The 19,508-nt window shown below is 42.4% G+C and overlaps 2 protein-coding genes across 3 annotated transcripts in view; one reads left to right on the plus strand and one right to left on the minus strand.

Annotated features, from left to right (window-relative positions):
- The window catches only part of CSGALNACT1 (chondroitin sulfate N-acetylgalactosaminyltransferase 1), a 41,517-nt gene extending 35,481 nt beyond the window's left edge, over window positions 1-6,036 (plus strand). For both annotated transcript variants that reach the window (XM_015625344.2, XM_015625343.2), the window contains 4 exons: window positions 426-604; window positions 963-1,057; window positions 4,122-4,203; window positions 4,551-6,036. In XM_015625344.2, coding sequence (XP_015480830.1) covers window positions 426-604; window positions 963-1,057; window positions 4,122-4,203; window positions 4,551-4,834 — 640 coding nt within the window. In that variant the 3' untranslated portion in view covers window positions 4,835-6,036. The remainder of the gene's footprint in view (window positions 1-425; window positions 605-962; window positions 1,058-4,121; window positions 4,204-4,550) is intronic.
- A 3,109-nt stretch (window positions 6,037-9,145) lies between these two features.
- SH2D4A (SH2 domain containing 4A) lies at window positions 9,146-19,027 on the minus strand. Its single transcript, XM_015625348.2, has 9 exons — window positions 18,477-19,027; window positions 17,562-17,721; window positions 16,884-17,046; window positions 14,742-14,807; window positions 14,187-14,322; window positions 12,749-12,965; window positions 12,214-12,344; window positions 11,590-11,810; window positions 9,146-10,077 (listed from the first exon to the last, which is right to left on the minus strand). The coding sequence occupies exons 1-9, from the start codon at window positions 18,649-18,651 to the stop codon at window positions 9,985-9,987; spliced, it is 1,362 nt and encodes a 453-aa protein (XP_015480834.1). The 5' UTR covers window positions 18,652-19,027; the 3' UTR covers window positions 9,146-9,984.
- Window positions 19,028-19,508: the final 481 nt, after the last annotated feature.

Here is a 19,508-nt window from a genome sequence, read left to right on the forward strand (position 1 = left end):
GTCTGCTCTGTTGAGTTTGGTTACATAGCTGTGTTTGTCAAGATCATGTGGCACTGCAGCCTATTGCTTGTCTTCTCTGTATAGGAAGAAGATCCTTGTATAGATACAGTCATGTAACCACAGGTAATTGAAATTTTCATACCGAAGATATTTTTGTTAATCTAGACCTGCTGGGATTTTTGTGAGATCTGCCCAAAGAAAGTCTGTGACAGGAATGCTAGTGTGTGAGTACACAGGCCAAGCTCTGAATGTAGATAGACGTGGTGGAAATCTCAAGAGTTAAACAGGACATCTCTTCCCTCCAGCTGCTCTCAGAACTGTGATACTACAGATTTCTGCATTAATTCTTTCATATGGGATTCCCACCCCTGACATGTATTAAGAGCTGGATGGACAGGGTAAATTGCTGAATATTTTCCTTCTAGGTCAGCCAACTTCAAGAACTTTACCTTCATCCAGTTGAATGAAGAGTTTTCCAGGGGCAAAGGATTAGATGTTGGTGCTCGATTTTGGAAAGGAAACAATGTTGTTCTCTTTTTTTGTGATGTGGACATATATTTCACAGCCGAATTCTTGAACTCCTGTAGACTGAACACACAGCCAGGTACTGCTTCTCATGAACTGCACTGTCTATCAACAGGTTCTACCTATTTTGTAAAATCCCTCACCAGAGTATTCTTGCTTTTGAATTGGTAATGAAGCTACTGTAAATCAGTAACAGTTCCTAATCCCAATGTGATAGAATCTCTTGCCTTCAGCACCTGTGCTTTCTGAAATAGAAACATTTTATTAATTATATCCTCATATTCACATTCTCATGGAAAGAACACAGGCTCAGTGCAAAACTTGTGTGACTTTGGATTTGGTCAGGCCTGGACTGTACCTTGTAAGAGACAAGTGTGTTTTATACAGCTTTTTTTTTTTTTTTTTTTTTTTTTTAAATAACCCATTGTCATTTCCAGGGAAGAAGGTATTTTATCCTGTTCTCTTCAGCCAGTATAACCCCAGTATAATTTATGGTCACCATGATTCCATCCCATCTTTAGAACAGCAGCTGGTAAGTATATGCTTCTCTGAATGCCTGCTTTTATTCGAACAAAGCATTTTTTAAAGGTACATTTGTTCTTGGATAGCATTTCCCTATTCCTTGTGCACAGTGACCATCACACAGACAAAATTAACTATAACACTCACCTTACTGTGAGTTCTGCTGGTATGTTTCACTGGGAAGTATATTGATGATGCTATTTATTTTAAACCTTTTTGAGGTTTTTTACATGGAAATGAAGAATTTTAAAAATGTCTGCTTCTCTGCTAAAAGGAATTTCCTAACTTGTGAACAATTCCTCCATGGTGTGCTATCTTGGGGTGACAGTCTTTGACTTGCTTTGATTTATTTCTTCCTATCACTTAATATTATTTGCATTGAAGACCTGACATTTGTGAAAATCAGAGCTGTACTCAGATCAGTCAGTAAAAAGAGAATTCCAGGGGTTGTCACAGTTATTCCCCTACTTACTTGAACACCCTACAGTGAGTGGCCTTCACATGACTTAATTCATGACTGAATGGCCTGTGGGCAGACAGTGTATTTCTGAAGTGTCTCAGAGTCAAATCACATGCTTGGAGCTGGCACTTTTTTCTGGTATTGATACAACACAGCACAACTCCACTGATTTTCATCTCACCTGCTTATTTTTGATGTGAGAACAAAGCAGTAAAAACACTGCCATAAGGCATAAGATTAAGATATATATGAGTCTCCTGGATGAGGGAGGAGCTGTTGTGAGGAAGAAAGAGCACCCAGATACGAGGTTCACATGAATGTTAGTGACCAAGCCATTGCTTGGCACTGCTGCAGACACTGTTCTCCATTCTCTTGTGGGCTGGTGTTGCGCTGTTGTTGAGCCTAAAGAACTGACAGAAAGGAGTCTTGCTTCTCTCCAGAGTCAGTGGGTCACAGTCCTCTGCCCACTAGTGCTGCTAAGTGGCTGAATTCTCAAACTGAAACATAAGCCAGCTATGCAGCTTCATTCAGTTGCTCTGGGCCAGATCCTAACCTGCACATCTGCCTCTCTTATTGCCAGGCACTGCACTTACTAGGACTCATCCTGTCCCAGGCTGGACACTGTCCCCAGAGCATCCCAGCTTCTGTTGTTGTTTTGGGTAGGTAGGAATTAGGGGTGCTGTGAGCCCAGGGACAGTCACAGTTGAAAAAGATCACCTGGGGTCTGAGTCCAGTCTTCTGTCATCACGACCCCCACCTTATGCAGTTGCTCTATAGAAATGAAGAATGAGAATTTGAAAAGTCCATCCAAAATATTTTGAAATATTTTTTTTGTCTACTGCTGTCTGTGTTATATATAGCCAGGAAGCCTTTTACTGAGGAGTCTGGAAAATCCCTTGTACTGTTTTTTTTTTTTTTTTTTTCTCAGAAGAAACTTTTTCTGATCATACCATGAGATTCACATAAGCTTTTCTCTCTCTGCTCAGAGCCTGTCAGGGATCCTCAAGCTTGTAAGAATTGCACTTAGGGAATGAAATAGAGTTTAGCTTTCAAGCTAGCATAAATTCCACAAAGTACATTGTCAGGATTGTGAAAATATTTATAGCTAATATTTGAATCATAAAATGTGATGCTTATGTCAGAAAAGCTTCTTGATTTAAAGAAGTGCAGCCAATCACATTTTTGTGTATATTTTTATATTTTTAGCCCACATTAGTTGCCAGTCATCCGACCAGATCTATGCCAAAAGAACAAGACAGTGTTAGCTCTCTATCCTGGAACTTGGGCTACTGAGGAGAAAAAACAAAAAACCTTCAAAAATCTTCAATAGAATTTGATTTGTGCAGCAGCCACTTGCCCTAATGGGAAATAATAATGCTAATGCACATGAGTAGCTTGCTGTAAGAACATTGTGATGGATGCTTCTTGTTACACTGCAGGCCTGACAGATACAATCTTGTTTCCTTTTAATTTGCTTTTGCAGTGACTTGGCTTTTTCAAGGAAAGGAGAAATGAGAAATGAAATGTATAGCAATGTGAACAGTAAAATAAAATTTTAAAAAAAGCATTTGAAGTGACAGGAGTTATGAACAAAAATGGGAGGCATGGATGAGAAATCAGGAGAGAAAATTTTGGAAGAGCCATTTCTTCATAAAGGAAATACTGGGATTTGTAAATCCAGAAATGGAAATTCTCTTCCCTCATCTTCTGAAATTCTGTCACAAGGAAAGTTAAGATTTTCCAAAGCCGCTGCTAAGGGATGGGTTTCTAACCAGACATTCAAGAGTATAAAGTACTGCTGACTTGCTCAGAAGATTTAAATGCCTGTCCCAGTCCTGTGAAGCTCTTGGATGTCTCACAGATTGGGTTAGGTCACTCACATGCATGAATTATGACCTTAAAGATCTGTACTTGGATATCTCCTTTTCAAAATTATAGCCATGGCTTCTCAGTTCTCTGATTTTCTGCCTGTAATACATAATGTTTCCATTGTCCATCTCAGGAAGGCAGACCATTCATTTTCACAAAGGCTTTTATGGGACATATATCTATCACCCAGCATTTCTGGAGTTCAATTTTAGATGGATATATCAGTTCTGTAATGGAAAATCATTCTTGTTACTCAAAATCAATGTAATCCACAAGGTGTCGGTTGTGTGATCAGGTTGGAACCACTGTTTTCTTTCTTGTGGTACACAATGCAGATGCCATCATCTGTTCTGACAGCAGGGTCTGGATTTCCTGGTTTAGCAATATGTTTCTTACATCAGGTGTGAATCCCACAGAAACGAACAATTTTGGAGATTGCTTTGCCTGCAAAGAAGTAAACTCCAGAAGTGTGATATTGTTCTACTTTGTCTACAACAGCAGGAGCAGAGCAAAACCTGATTGTTCTGGATCGGGAGGGTTATCCATGATAGCTAAGAACACAGATATTTTGGGGCGGGGCCGATACATCCAACGAGTATCTACAAAAACAGGTTCAGAACCAGCTGTGGATTCACATGGGGGAGAATAAAAGGGCAGTTGCTCCTTTTTCTGACCACATTCAGGTCAGTATCTCACTCTGAAATAATTTCTACTTCTATGTAAACATTCCTTCCTCTCCATGCAGATTATTAAAAAAGAAACTGGATTTTGGAGAGACTTTGGTTTTGGGATGACTTGCCAGTACAGATCTGATTTTATCAATATAGGTAAGAAAAATAACACTCCAATACACCTGCCTTTTTGCTAAAACGTAGAAAATTATGATCAGCCTCCCTTTCCTTTGCCAATATGTCTGTGTCACTAATTTGCAGCACTGCTGTGGTTAGATTTTCCTAGGTGCCATAGAATTATTAGAATCTAAGCACTGCTTACAAATAAAATTACAAATAAATAACTTTAATAGTGAAAGATTTGAAAATGGGAAATTTGATGTTCACAGAAAGTTTGTGTGTCTTAAAGGGCTGGCTGGAATCATAAAAGAGCTGCAGTGCAATTAATAGCATCAAGTTTGCTAATGGATTTCTAGTTTTATTTTGAGTTTTGTTTGTGTCAGGTGGCTTTGACCTGGACATTAAAGGCTGGGGTGGTGAAGATGTGCATCTGTACCGCAAGTACCTTCACAGCAACCTCATGGTGATCCGAACGCCTGTCAGGGGTCTCTTCCATCTGTGGCATGAAAAGCAGTGTCTGGATGAGCTGACTCCAGAGCAGTACAAAATGTGCATGCAGTCCAAGGCCATGAATGAGGCTTCTCATGGCCAGCTTGGGATGCTTGTTTTCAAGGAAGAGATTGAGACACACCTTCATAGACAGAAATTGAGCAGTAAGAAGACCTGAATCCACAAAGGCAGGTTAAAAGCCTCTGAACTGGACTTAAGGGTGTTTTGGAAAAGAGGTTTTAACTGGAAAAGTTGGGATGAGACTGAAAGAGGATGGAGATTCCAGCAGGATGGTAGCAAAAGAAGAGGGAAAGCATCTATCCTCCCTAGTTTTGTTTTTATTCTAATAGGGCTTTTAAGTACTCCATTATCCTGACTGTTCAGCACTTGCTTCTGGAGAAGACTTGAAGACTTGAGGAGATTCAAGGTCACATCACAGAGACAATGAACATTATGTGGTACTATGTGACCAGTGTCGTATTCACACTAACAAATGCATGTGCTTTTTCTTTGAAATGTTTGTAAGATGTGTACAGTTATTTAAAGGACTGACCTTTTGGTGGGCCGATATTCAGGAGTTATTTTCTACATTTAACTTGACATATCTAAAAAGGGCTATTTTTGACTAAGTACAGAGACTCCTGCTCTGAGAAGGACATCTGATTGTTAACCATGGTAAAGCTGGAGTGACCAAAAATACTTTTCCTTTAAGGGGCTGGGAGGGGGGAAACAGCAGCAGTGCATTAACAGGCCACTCCCAGTTCATCCAGCGAAAGAGGTTTCTCAGAAAGTGCTTTCTAAACTTAAGAAAGAGGAAACCTTACTGGTCAAGTGTGATGGTTGAAAAACACTAGAGGGTACTGTTTGTTCTTCTCTGTGTTCAGTGAACCAAAAGCAATGAGCCACATCTGTATCATGTGAATAAGTTAGTGTTAGTGTTATTTCTGCTTTAGAATGCTGTATGTATTTCAAGATTTATTTTTAAATGAAATTTGTTTGCCTTGGGAATTATTTTGCTATACTTCAGGTTTTCTACTTTTCTAGCCTTAGTAGGAAATAGTACAGCCTTCCAATGCTTGGAAAATTCTCTGCAGATCTGTGTTTCTGTGGATGGGAACTGGGTTCAGATAAATGATTTTTCTACACAACCTGGGCACTGGAAGGCAGAAGCTTTATCATGCTGAAGAAAAGGAAATACATATCAACTTGCAGTACTGATTTAGTAGGAGGCTTTAAACTCCAAATGCCAGATACCAACAGTGATGAACATTTTCTGGTTTTATACCAAAGTATTTCTTCTAAACCAAATACAGAGTCTTGCCCAGGGTATGGAAAGTTTTTTGTAATTAACAAAATAAATTTTTGTGATGGACTACTGGACCCTGCAAATTCTCTTATGATATTATAGGTACTAATTGTAAAAATTAGCCATCTTCTTAATAGTTTTCGTTGCAACTGCCTAAAACTGTTGAAAGTCTGAGTTACTGCTCTTGTAAAGCATTTTCTTTTAATGCTGACAGCTATTTACCATTTTAATATATACTAGCCAACAAAAACTGCATGGGCTTGTAAATCCCATTTTCTCACCTAAATGCTGTTTCTCTGAGCAGTCTCTTTATTTTATAGATTCAGATTAATTCAAAACTGAATCAGATTCTAATTTGATTTTTGGCTTGTAAAAGCTGGGGAGAAGAAAGGTAGCACTGAACAATAAATGAACCACTCTTTGTTGTGCAGCTCTGCAGTAGAAAGAGCACTATGAACCTCTTTTGAAAGCACTGTGTGCACGTTCTGCAGACAGAGACCATGCTGCTGTAAGTACCTTTTCCTTGGACAGGTTTATATGTGTTTGTCTTTTGTTGGTGCAAAGGATCTGCATTGCACTTGGCTTGCAAATGACAAAGTGTCCAAAAGCACAAAAAGGATAGAAACTTTGTGTACTTTAAAACCTCAAGCCCCAAAATACATCACTTTCGATAGAAACTTCAGCAATCACTCAAGTAGATCCTCCAAAGAACTGTTTTGTTCCCAGAACACGTGAGAAATTATTTATAAAGGGCTTTGTATTGATGGAGTAACTTTACAAACATTATGCAATTGGAGGAGACAGGTATGGCTTGTTGAGTGCATATGAAACTTGGTAGCTGTTTCAAGGCAAAAGTTGTTCCTTCTGTCCCACTTAAACCTGAACTTTAAACTGGGTGTTGTATACTATGAAAGTTTCGTAATCATAGCCTACCTCAAGCTTCACCTTAACTATTTCCATGATGGTTTTATTCAGTGTTCCCTGAGCCTCATTCATAGAGCAGGACTAGACCAGATGATTTCCAGATGTCCCTTCAAACCTCTATTAGTCTCCAGTTCAAAGCACTGGGCAGCTGTAAATTCAGCACTTCATTACTTGGGGTACCTTTGCAAACACGTCATCTGGATCCTGTGTCAGAGTTTCGCAACTTATGTTTTTAAATAGCACCTTTGTGATTTTCATGTGCATCCTTTTCCACTCAGATGCCATTCCTCTTACCAGGAATAATACTGTCTATGCAGTTTCCGTTCCTTGGCTGCACGAGCCAGTTTTGCAAGAACTGAGATGGTATCAGTGATGGAGAGATGCAGCCATCAGTCATTTGCCACATCTGTGATGTGCAGGGCAAACAAATCACAGCAGAGATCTGGCAGGGCTCACCTAGAGGTGGAGACTGCACTGACAGGAGAGGTGAAGAACAGCATGAGAAAGGGAAGCTGCTGTTACTTATGTTTCTGTCGGCCAAGTGGGGCTCTAACTGAGTCTTCCAGCCCAGTGAGAAAAAGGTGAAGTCCAAAAAGAGCAGCCAACAGAATAACAGATTTTGTTATGAAGGTCTCTATCTTCCCTGTGCCCAAACCAGCCTGTAATCTTTCTCAAAATGACAACTGATTGGATCTTGGTTGAGGAGGGGCTAGAGATGGCCCTGTGCAGGTGGGGAGGCCATCCATCCAGGGACTCCTTGTTTTGCTTTTTGATGACTGCAGCATGCTCTGGCTAAAGGCATTGAGCAAAACAAATCACCATGCTCCTCCAGGATTCATGATCTCTCTAGCAAGCAATTTTCAAATTGACTCCTCTTGTAATCCTTGCACTGCATCCCTTGAAGAAGGAAAGATTCTACAGAGAAACTGCCAAAGTCATGTCATCACCCTTCATTCTCAACTGCTGCAAGACATCCTCGTTCCACAGACTTTCAGAGTAACTGGATTTCGGAGCAATGGAAGAGCCAGCCTTAAGGGGATCTGTTCTAGAAATGTAGCTGCCTTTTCAGTCAGTGCAGTAATCTAAATGTTCATATTTCTTGCCTCACAGCAGAAAAGTGGGTCTTTGAAAAACTGAGGCATGACTCAAACATGTGGGATGATGTGAACACGTATAGTGGTTTTTCCTGGGCTGTACTGAGACAATATTTGCAAATAAGTAATCTAAAGGCAGTGAATCTACTGGTCCACTTGTCAGCAGGTTCAAATCCTGAGGAGTTTTACTAAAGACCTTCGAGCTAAAATTTATTATGTCCTGCTATGTCCTTGCCAAATCGGCCTGCATATTATTTTGCAAGTTAACACCCTTCATCTCAAAATGCCTTTTTAGACCATATTTTTCCCTTGTCTTTACCAGCCCATAGGTCTGCAAAATACTTCACAATTTGTCTCAAGGAAGATATCAGCTATGGCACATTCTTCACATGAAAACAGATGTTTTTCTGAAAGACCTTCCATTTTTGACCATATTTTTAAAAGAAACAGTTCATAAAGAGGGAAAGAGATATTTTTTTCGCCCCCTACAAATAATCTATCATTCTTTCTCAGGATTGATGCAGATTATATTGAAATTATCTCTCTGATACATGTGATATATTGCTCTAGAAGCTCATTAAGTCATTTGCAGAGGCAGAGTGTCTACACTCAGAATTTCAGTTTATATTAAGGCTTTATTTCTAGCAAGTGACACCTGCTGTAACTGGAGTGCAGTTATCCCCTCTTTCCTGGAATGGAAACTGCTTATCAGCATAGCTGTAAATTTTAAGACCAGATGATCACAATTTCTTTAAATCTGTATTCTGCAAAACCCAGATTAATGTAAGGCTGAAAGATCTGACTGCTCCTTTAAGTTGAGTAGCCCTGATCTAACAGAAAAAAGGGAACAGGTATAAACAGGTAAACAACTGAAACAAGATCAACTCTTGTTCACTATTTGAGGATTGTGCCTCTAAAAAATGATGTTTGCAGATTCACACCACAACCCTCAGCTGCAGTTTGTCATGTGCAACAACATGAGGGAGCCTGGATGAAGACTAATTTGTTATGTGATTCTGTCCAGGCTCTCCCACAGTCTCCAGAATGATGTATTTAAATAGCATTGTAACAGATAAGAAGAGAGAACATTATGTTGAAAGAACAAGTTCTATGATGAAGTTTACACCAGATGCATCTCAGTAATCAGGACACAACTTGCAATAAATAGCTACATTTTGGAAAATAGCATTCTTTACTGGCAAAAACTCTTCTGTAAACTGCATTAATACTGATATAGGTGTTCCTTCTTACATTTTTAGGCTCTTTACATGTGCTAGTCATTCACACAAATGCCTTTGTCCCACCTCCTTTCTTTTTCAAAAAGGATAATCCCTCTCAATGCAGAAAGGCCTGTGTGGGAGTTAAAAGGTTAAAAGAGTAAGGATTCAAAAGCTAGAGGAGTTTTAAAAATGCACTCTTCATGGAAATCTCTTGTCACAGAGAGCACTTTTCACTGAAAGGCACTCAGGGTTTGCTTGGATGTTTGGCTGAACATCCTTCCTTCCAAGGACACAGCATTTTATAGAATTAAGCTTCACATTGTGCAAATTATATATCAAGATCAATTCAACTCTCCAAGTGGTTTTGTGCCTTCAGGAAGGTATAATCTCATTCAATTGTAGGTACTAATCTATTTCCCAGATGGCACACAACCTTGCATTCAAGAACAAAAGGCAGAAATCCTGCAGTAACATACAAAATACAGAAATCCTCCAAGTAACGTACAAAACCCACTGAAAATCCATGGCAGTATCTCCCTGTTCAACTGATTACTTCAGCAACTCATTTTCTCCATCTTGTGGGATGTATTCAGGTGCTTTGCAGCTTGCTGGGCTGATGCATCCTGTAGCTCACAACAGTACTTATCCTCCTACTATTTTTTTGTGAAGGATACAAAATAGAGGCACATATGGTTTCAGGAACATATCAGCAGCTCTAGTTCCAAGTTCAGTTCCAAGTTCTTTGTGAACACACATCTGGGGCTGCCCAGTGAGATGGGGAGGTTTACTGAAAGAGAGAGATGTAATCTGGCTCTTGGTCCTCTTGGCCACATGGGTAAAGCAGCAGCTCCTTCCCCAAGGAAGTGATGGGTTCATCCTGTTAATATAGGATATGATCAAACACCAGCTTTCAAACAGACCCTGCCTGTCTCAATTTCACGAGGTGGACAGCAGTCTTCCTGCCTCTATTATGGTATGGATGTGTTCCCACCACTGTGTGATACAGCTCAATTCCCTGGAGAACTCAGGAAAGGGCCCTCTGCCCTCTGTCTCCATAACACACTCTGTGTGCTCTGTGCCATAACTCAGTGACACAACTCTGGCGGTTCTAGGAAAGAGCTGTGCTCATCCCTGAGGAAACTACAGCTTCTCTGACATGGAGTGGTGCCCTGCCTAGAAAGTGCTGGAGCCAGGACTGTGCAGCATGCAGGTAAAGCAGAACCAGGGATTGTGGACTGTGCTTTTGGCTGTTTGTGGGAGGGACAAGGGTGGATTCTGGACAGAGCACACACCCTCTACTTAGACAAGTCCTGTTCTAAGCAGGGAATTCTCTGATAGTACAGTCTCTTCTTCCACTGTCATTCTCCATCCTAGCAACAGATGCCTGTGGGGACTGCCTTCTTCCATGGTCACCTGGTGGTGACAACCAGAACAATGTGGCATTTTGGCAGAGTGGGTTCAACTGCCCACATGTGCTGCAGTGCAGGGGGTCTGCAGGATTCTTTGCAGACTGTGGGCTTGACTCCGTGTTTTATGTAGCTATGCACAGCCAGGCTTTAAATCCTTTAGCTCTGGTACAAATAGCTGTATAACTCTTGCTTCGAATACTTTCAGCCTGAACTGTAAAAACCACGCAAGAAGCAAGTTCAGGCAGTCCAGGCAGAGTTCCATAGAGCAAATGAGCACAGCTATTGCTCTCATGTCCAGTTTTGTTAAGCCATGTCTGTATTAAGCTAGGCACTTCTTTAAAGGAAACAGGGACTTTAAATGAACCCATGAGAAAAATTATTGTTCTGTCTCTGGACAGATCCTACAGTAAAGAAATGAACAATCCATCTGGCTCTCCTTGAAACCCATGTAACTGCAGTCAGTGCTGGTAAACACCACTGTTATTGTTGCAAGAGCCTAACAACCTTACTCCTTCCCTTCTATATTTTTACCTTTGCTCAATACCACCCTTTGCCTGCTTTGAGATTATAAAGATACCTTGCTGTCTTTTGTGCTGAAGCTGAAGGTAAGCAGGTTTTCGTGTTTACCCAACTTGCCCCTTAACCACAGAGGGAATACAAAAGAAAGGAGTTTGCATGAGTATGCTGTCACCTCTCATCAACATTTCTACTAAGTAGTTTGTAAGTAACTTGGGCCCTGCATGCAAGGTATTCTTTGTGCTTGAGGGTGAGCAAGCCAAGTCTAAGATACCTGTGATATAATAGATCACTTGGGCTGTACCAGTCAGGCTGACATACCCTTCTGGAGCAGCGCACAGGATCCCCAGCAGCAAATAAAATGGATCTAGTTACTTACTTCAAAACAACTGAATCTATTCTTTCTTATTTCAAAGTGTCCTGAGGCAATTAAGCAGTTAATGAATGCATTGCTAGTTGTTCACCTTGTGGTAGTCTACAAGGTCAGCCAGCATTGAATGTTGCAGCTGGTCCACTCCCAGGAAGCTGTAGGAATCACTGGAGGCATCAATGAGGAAATGTTTACATCCTTCCACAGACCGATAGGAGAGCACATAACCTTTGATTTTCTCACTGACCCGGATCAGAAAACTCCCTGGCACTGTTTTATTCAGAAGCTCTTCTGCTTTCTTAGAGGTTAGGATACCTATTCAAAACCAAAACACAAAACTGAAGAGAGAAAAGCATTTGTGCAGGACTGGACAGAACAGTTCTAACAAGAAATCTGCTCTAAAACCAGTCCATGGCACTTCCATCACTTTCACTGTTTTCTTGCCCAGTAGCCCAGGAAGGAGAGTGCTGCCATTGCTAGTAACAGGCCATGGCCAACTGCTCTTTGTTAACTGTTACACTCTTGGCCAATGATGAATGATAAGCGTGGAGAGCTTGAAAGGGCTGTTGCTGTGTTATGAGAGAGAATGGTATTGTAGTTGTTGTATGTTGATTCCAGTATAGAAGCTTTACTCCCAAGCCCAGCCTGTGTTAGCAGCCATGTTAGCAGAAAAAACTCCTTGAACACTTGGGTTGGGTTGGAAATTCCCAGGACTCACCATGGAACCAAGGTGCTATTTTGTCTGTAGTTTTCAGATAGCCGGCTCGGAGAGGGAATTGCTCCTCTTTGAACCACTTTATGATGCTTTCTTCTGTGGAATTGGAGATTGTCCTCTGGACTCCCTCTTTCCTGTTAGAAAAGACCTCTGGTTTGTGCATCTGATTCAAATGACAGGTTTTGAGTCCCTGTGCAGGACTTATATTTTGCTTAGGATTTTAAGACCAGTCCTAAACAGGCAGCTTACACCAGTTCAGGTGTATGGAATATGGTTTTCAGTGGTCTGTCATCATAGCAGCTCTATGTGTTCCAGGCTTAGGACACTCTACCAACCAAACCAGTTACCCTCCAGGAATGAACACTTGAAGGCCTCATCACACCCTAGGCTGGAATATAGCCGAGGCTCTGTATTTTTCCCTGCTGGGAGTCTCTTCCACACCAGGGGGAGAGCGAACCATTCCTTTCTCAACCATCCCATGCTAGAGCAAAAGAATCTCATCCCTTCTCCTTTCCACAGTGCACAGGGGCTTCTTTACCTAATCACTCTCCCATTTGCTGCAGCAGGAGGTGGAAGTTTAGGCTTGGGGGGAAGGGGTGGGTATTGAAGTGGTCGCCGATCTCCTGCTGTGGCGCCCTTGGAAATATCTGCCTGTTTCCCTCTGTGGATGCCCTGCAGTGAAAGTCTCCTGTAGTCATCTCTGGCTTGCCGTGCAAGGGAGCGTCTCTTCTCATCTGCTGCCTTGGATTTCCGCACTGGAACAAAAAAGGAGTCTCACAGGAGCAAACAAGCAGCAAGTTTAAAGCTTGCTACCCACCCTTCGACCATTTTCCTGCTTGATGAAATGGAAGAAATACCCGTTTCACAAACTGAAAGATTTACTCAGTTGTAAGACCATTTGCCACATGTCTCCCAAGTGTTAAGTGTCACAGTTTTTATTCTTTTAAAAGATTAAAACCCAGTTTTTTTCTGGGACAAGATTAAAAATCTGTGCACTTTTTCTTGGTAGCAGGTCCGTTTGTACTTAGAGACTTCTTGGTTTTGTTTCGGATGATGACTCCTGGTTCAGACATGGATTTCTGTAGTGCCTTTCATGTAAACTGTTGGGGGTGGGGGGTGGGCTTATGGAGTTGAAGCTGCTGAAATGACCCCAAATCAATCATTTGAAGGATTTGAAAGTGATAATTAATTTTGGAGGGTGGGAAGGAGCCTTGCTGAAACTACTATGGAAAGTGGAGAACTTGACTGTGTTTTTGTTTGGGTTTTTTTTTCCTGAAAAGCTGCTATGATTGTCTAGGTCCATCTCACCCTGGAGTCTGTACAAGTAACCAGCTCTCCAGTCAGTGTTTTTTTTTTTTATCAGTGAGAAAAATAAAACCCCTAGACTGAAGTGGAAACAACTGGTGGTACAGCATTGCCATCTACTGAGCAGCAGGAGAGGAGCTGGGAAGGAAAGTGCATCAGGTTCTCCTTTGGGAAGCATTTGGCAGCAGTGATGGATGCTACTGCAAGTCTCATGCTGTTTGCCATTTTTCTTTCTATCATCTGGATTCATTACATGAGACACTGCAGCAGGGCTTTACTTAGGTGGGATCATGCTGGAATGACAGGGAAGCCCATTTTGATTAGTCCCTGTTACCCATTATCCTTGTACTCAAGAGCAGTGTTACTGCAAAGACCTACAAAAGGCCAGCTTCTAGTTTAAAGGTAATTGTACTGGCTATGCTCATGTGGCTCCTATCTGTTACTTGTTTTAACATAGTGTCAGTTGGAAAAGTTTTCCATTTCCCTGCCAGGTCTCAATGCTGCATGGACCCAGAAATATTTCTGATAATACAGCCCTGTATTTCTTGGCAATCCTCTCCACCCTCTAACCTATTATTCAGTTCTAGTATGGCAGGAGAAGGGTTGAGATGACCCCACAGAGCCCTAGGATTTCTCAAGCCTTATAGGAGAAGGTAATTTTAAGATCTTACAGAATTCCTGCCATTCAGGCTCATTCTCATCTGATTTCTGCAGCGTTCTCTGGCTCTCTGTGCTGGAGTGGCTCTGTGGTATTGGCTCCTGGGGGGCTGTGATCTCTTCTGAATTTTTCCTCTGTGCTTCCTTCATCTATGAAAGAAACAGTATGTTCAGCATACTTTGTCTCAGGCAAGCTTTAGCCCTGCTTTTTAGCTACCCTTGAAATACTGAGAACTCCATTCTTTACAGTGAATCCCTCCAATTTCAACAATAACTACAACATAGAAACTCTCTGTCTTTACTGCAGGTAATAACCAAGGCAAGAATGAAAACCACCAAAAATCATCAGGAACATCTCCCTGTGTTACTCCCCAGTATGCCAGCCTGGCCTGCTTTGTATCATCTCCAAATCATCATGCCACACATGAGGAGCATGGCAGTACTGGATAAAACTGGTCCAAAAGGTGACAACATTCTTGGCTCACATGAGGCTCTGGAGCTGATTGGGACTTCAGGATAAAGCACTGACCCCACTCAATGTGTTAGGAGCATCATAGGTTGCCACTTACCTGTTGGAAACTATGCTTCCTCACATGGCAATCTGCCAGCATCTGATGAACATTTCTAGTTCCCCTCTGAGAAGAGCAAAAGAGTAGTGAGAAATAAATGTGACATTAGGACAATTGCTCCTTTTTTTGGTGCAATAGGTGTTTAAGGCAAAAGCAGTTATGTGACATTTGTTAACAAATTTTGCCAGCCTGCTCTGACAATCACTGGGGGCGTTTCCCGTCACACTTGGCCATACATGCCACAGGAGGAGAACTCAGGTGTGTCAGGATTGTCATAAGCATGCCTAGATTTGCTAAGCAATGCTCACAAGTGCTCCCAGGGAGCAGTCCCTTTCTTCCCTTCCTCTAAAGCAACCCCTTGCAGAACCTGCTGTCTACAGCTTTACCTGCCTGTGCATGTTTGCAGCTGTGGCTGGGTTGCTGCAAACTCATACTTGACAAACTGATCCAGCTGGCTGGATATTTTGTGTTCTCTCTTCCCTGAAAACCAGCCAAGCTGCCCTTCCAGCAGCCCCTAGCTGAGAGCTGCCTCTGCAGACAAACTGTTAGGTTTGGCTTTCAGTCAACACCAACCTACCTCCCCATCAGACCCCCCCTGCCTCCCACGGCACAACAACTGGTGAGTTAATTGTACCATACTGCTTACCAAGGTCACGCTTCCTCTTAGCTCCATCAACTACTTGGCTAATGTTTAATATGAACATGGCTTTGCAATTTCCCCTGTCCTCAACAGGAAACTAGGAACTTCAAATATGTGTGAAGCAGCATTTTTTCATAGATCATCCCTATTCCCTGCAGCATGATACCTGGATCCCTCTGGTTAAATCAGAACTAGATCTCAGCGAAAACATTTTAAAGCAGGAGGTGGGAAAAAGCCTCTCTAGGAAAAGGCCTAGAAAATAAAACAGGGGACTTCAGTCTGGAGCCCTCCTTCTAACAGCAAAAGGCTCGGAAACCTGGGAAAATTTACTAATGATATGACAGAAAAGAAAGGAAAATATACAGTCCCCGTCTATTTCCATGTGCAAGACTTTGAAGGGAGGTTAGATTTTTGGTGGTGGCTTGTTTGTGTTTGGTTTTTTTTGTTTGGTTGGTTGGTTGGTTTGTTGGTTTGGGGTTTTTTTGCCAGCTTTGACTAATAAGTTCCTTTGAAAAAAAATCTCCCACATAGTTGCTCAACTTCAGCAAACAGTGCAGAGGAAAACCCCATGTGACTCAGAGGGTTTTGATAAAGGAGACAATCACTCTGAATTCCATTCACTGTTTTGGTAGCAGTAGGAGAGCATTTTGCCAAAAGCCAACCTTCTGTTATCATACTTTTTCTACCAAAGTATGGAGTGGCTGTACGATAAAAGAATATACACTATTCATACAAGTTCATGAATGAAAACTGCAGAATGAGACTGGACTTCTCCCATTAAATTGGCAGGGTGTCCTGTTCCTTTTGTTCAACTGTGGTTGCATGGGTAGTTAATTTAACTCTTCTTTATTTCTTTTTTCTGAAAATGGCTTTTTGTAGCCAGATAAAAAGCACAAATGTATTTATTGCTGGAAAAAATAGTTCTGTAATGAAACACCACAGGAAAGCAGAGACTGTATTATGGCATTTGGAGCTGTCCTATGCTATTAAGGTCATAAGCTTTTTTCTGTATTAGAAGATAAAAAACCCCAAGAACCATCTAAAATATGCATGTCAGATGATGCTGGTAAAATTATCTTCATTTGTTCTTTTATAAAAGTAAATGATTTGTCACAAGGGCTGTGATCTTCCATTTAAAGATCCTAGGATAGCCTCCCTGGTCTTGCCCCAAAAGCAATCCAAACCAGCCAAAGTGCAGAAGGGAAGGTACTGCACTCCTTGTTTTGTCCACAGATAATGAAAGCAGTAATTAATCAGCAGAATTCAGGGTAATTTATCCATTGGTGCAGAGCAGATCTATCCCAGCTGAGAATAGCACAGGGACCTCCTGAGTCTTAAGGAAGGATGTAACAACATTGTTTCCTCTCTTCTGTAGAAGAAAAAACTTTTATAGATAGATGGATTTTTCCTTCAGATTTGTATTTACAGTAAGCAGGATTTGCTGGACTTCCTAGACCTCAGAAAACATGTGTCTTATAGTTTACGGGAAAATGGAAAACTACCTTTGTGAGCTCCTGGCTTTTTCCTATTGTATCAATATCAGTCATTCTTCTCCCATGTTCCTCTTTTTTCTCTGCAGTGTGTTTTTTATTCCCATGAACATCTGTCTCAGCCAGAAGTCCTGGCTGTGGGTGTAAAGACCATGTTGCAGAAGAGTCAGTCTCTCTGAAATGCAAGAGAGAGGGGATTTTAGGGGGAGTCACTTTCTGATGTCTGAGCATCTTGTGAGGAGGCTGCATGTGAGCAGAGCAGGGCTGCAGTTAAGTCACATGTGCACAGGCAGTTATATCTCCAGATCAGGTAGGTGAGTAATTAAATTAAAGACTTGTGGTGAGTAACTGTTGTCCAGCTGTACCTGCACACCTGCTGGTGAATCAGAGCGATCCAAGCCTGTCACCTGCTGCAGTAACAGCATCAGCATTTCCTGTGGTCTGCAGAGGGTCCCACACAGAAGCTGTGTCACAGGAGACTCAGTGAGCTGGGGCAAGTCTCAGGCTGCAGCTGGTCTCTGCTAGCATTGTGTGCCCTCTCAGAAAGCCAGCCCGAGACTTTTGCCAACAAGGCTAGTGTCACAGTGCTAACCACAGCCCCTACAGAGAAGACTCCAGCTCATGTGTCCTCAGACAAAAGCCTCCTCCTCCATATCTGCTCACTGAGTCCTTCAGCTGAAGGGTGCTTACCTGCCCTCCTGGCCTTGCTCTCTCTCTAAGCGCTTAGCTCTTTGTGCCTGGATCTCTTCACAGATGGCTGCATAGGATTTATCTGAAGGATGCTCACCCATCACCCAGACCCACACTTCATTGTCAGCACCAAGTTTCCACGTCACTGACTTCCTGTTGGCTGGAAAAGAAGCAGCTCTTTGGCAAATGCTCTTTGCTGGTAAGTCTTTGCAGGGTCTGTGTTGCCCTACCAGCTGCTGTTGGTGAGTCCCCCCAAAAGCAACTGTACATGAAAAAATCTTGACTGGGAGGCAGCCCACACTTGTCAATTTTTTCAAACCCTCGAGCCAGGTCAGTGAAGGAGGCATTTGAGTCTGGGAGCAAAGAAGAAGAATCAGCACTATTGCTTTTCTTGCTTTAATTCATGACCACTGTCCTCTCCAAACTGTGTGAGAGTGAGCTACCTGCAAATAGAGGATGTGGGGAAGATCTGGAAGAAGAGATCTCTCTTCCTAGCAGCTGGAATGCTGTGTAATCCTGGCAAGAGAAGTTCAGATCTAAAATCTCAGTGGGAACTGCCCATCAGATCTGGTGCCTCAGGAGAGATATTCAAATCCATGGTTATGTTAAAGACAGATTCAGAGGCACCATTTAGTGGGGAACTTAATGAGATGCATCTCCTGGGGGCAAATAAGCCGTGTCTTCCCAGCTAGGGCAGTTGAGCAATTTGGCCAAAGACAGAATGTCTGGGCCAGGGAATAAGCCTGGCCAAAACTACCCCTTGCAGGTGGATTTAGTTATGTTTGGAAATAAGCCAATGCAATGTCCCTTGGAGAAGAAATTGCTCTAAAGATACATTATTTCCTATTTCTAGGAAGCAGTTGACTAGGCTAGATAGGTGCCAGAGGATGAAGCAGCCAGGAGACAGAGACTTACCTTTTCTTGGCAGAGGCTTCTTTGCTGAAATCTTTTCTGCAGCAGCTTCTCTTTCCTCCCACCGTCTGATCTGTTCCTGCCTCATCTTGAAGAAAAGGATCTGCTTCTGCTCCTCGCTGAGCTCTGCCAGCAGCTCCGGATCGATGTACATGTCTGATAATATCTGTTTCAGCATGGCTGCAGGTTTCACTTACGCACGTTGGTGGCGATGGTCTTCAGTGATCAGATCCTCTTCCTGGCTCCGACAAGAAAGAGTGCCTGCCCGTCTGAGACTGAAGTAGGAATGCAGGCGTGCCAGAGCAATTATACTTCTGTCTCTTTCCTTTTTTTTTTTTTTTTTTTTTTTTTTTTAGCTCAGACTTCCTGCACAGACCAAAAAAAGTAAATAAGTAGCTTAAAACCTGCTGTTAAGATTCCTTGGAATAAGAGGTGAGCTCAGCTCTCATCCAGCCCCTGCCCGCTCTGCAGTGAGAGCTGGCCAGAAGGGGCGAGGCCTGGAGTGGGGAGGTTGTGTTGATACTCTGATAAACCCAGCTGATAGTATATCAAAGAGAGAGAGAACGGCCTGTTAGTCATCAGAGGTGCGGCTTGGCTGTGCGAAAGAAAACATTCTTGCTGGGCAGGGAATCAATGAACCCATGACTAGTGGCTCCTCCTCCTTCCAAAACAGGAAAACTTTGATGACCAAAAGCCCAGCCTGCCTCAATTTACCAAAGAAAGACAGGGAGGACCTTTGACTCTGCTTTTGAGGTGGGAATTTCAGGGTGCTCTCGTTCATCAAAGTCAGCCTCCCAGCAAGTCAAGGGAGCACAAGGAGGGCAGCTGGATTGAAGAAAGGTGATTTGGATAGCCAGTGTCCAAGACAGCTCCCACTCTGATCATCTTGCTGCTGCACCTGCCCACATGGTGAGCCTGGCATAGGACATTTGTGTCTGACAGGATGAAACTGGTGGGGAGAAGGGGCATCCCTGTTCCTGCCCAGGATACCGTCTCATGTCTAGTGCACGCTGGTAAGGTACTAACACCCGCACA

This window comes from Parus major, chromosome 4 (assembly GCF_001522545.3).
Source record: "Parus major isolate Abel chromosome 4, Parus_major1.1, whole genome shotgun sequence".
Classification (NCBI taxonomy): Eukaryota; Metazoa; Chordata; class Aves; order Passeriformes; family Paridae; genus Parus; species Parus major.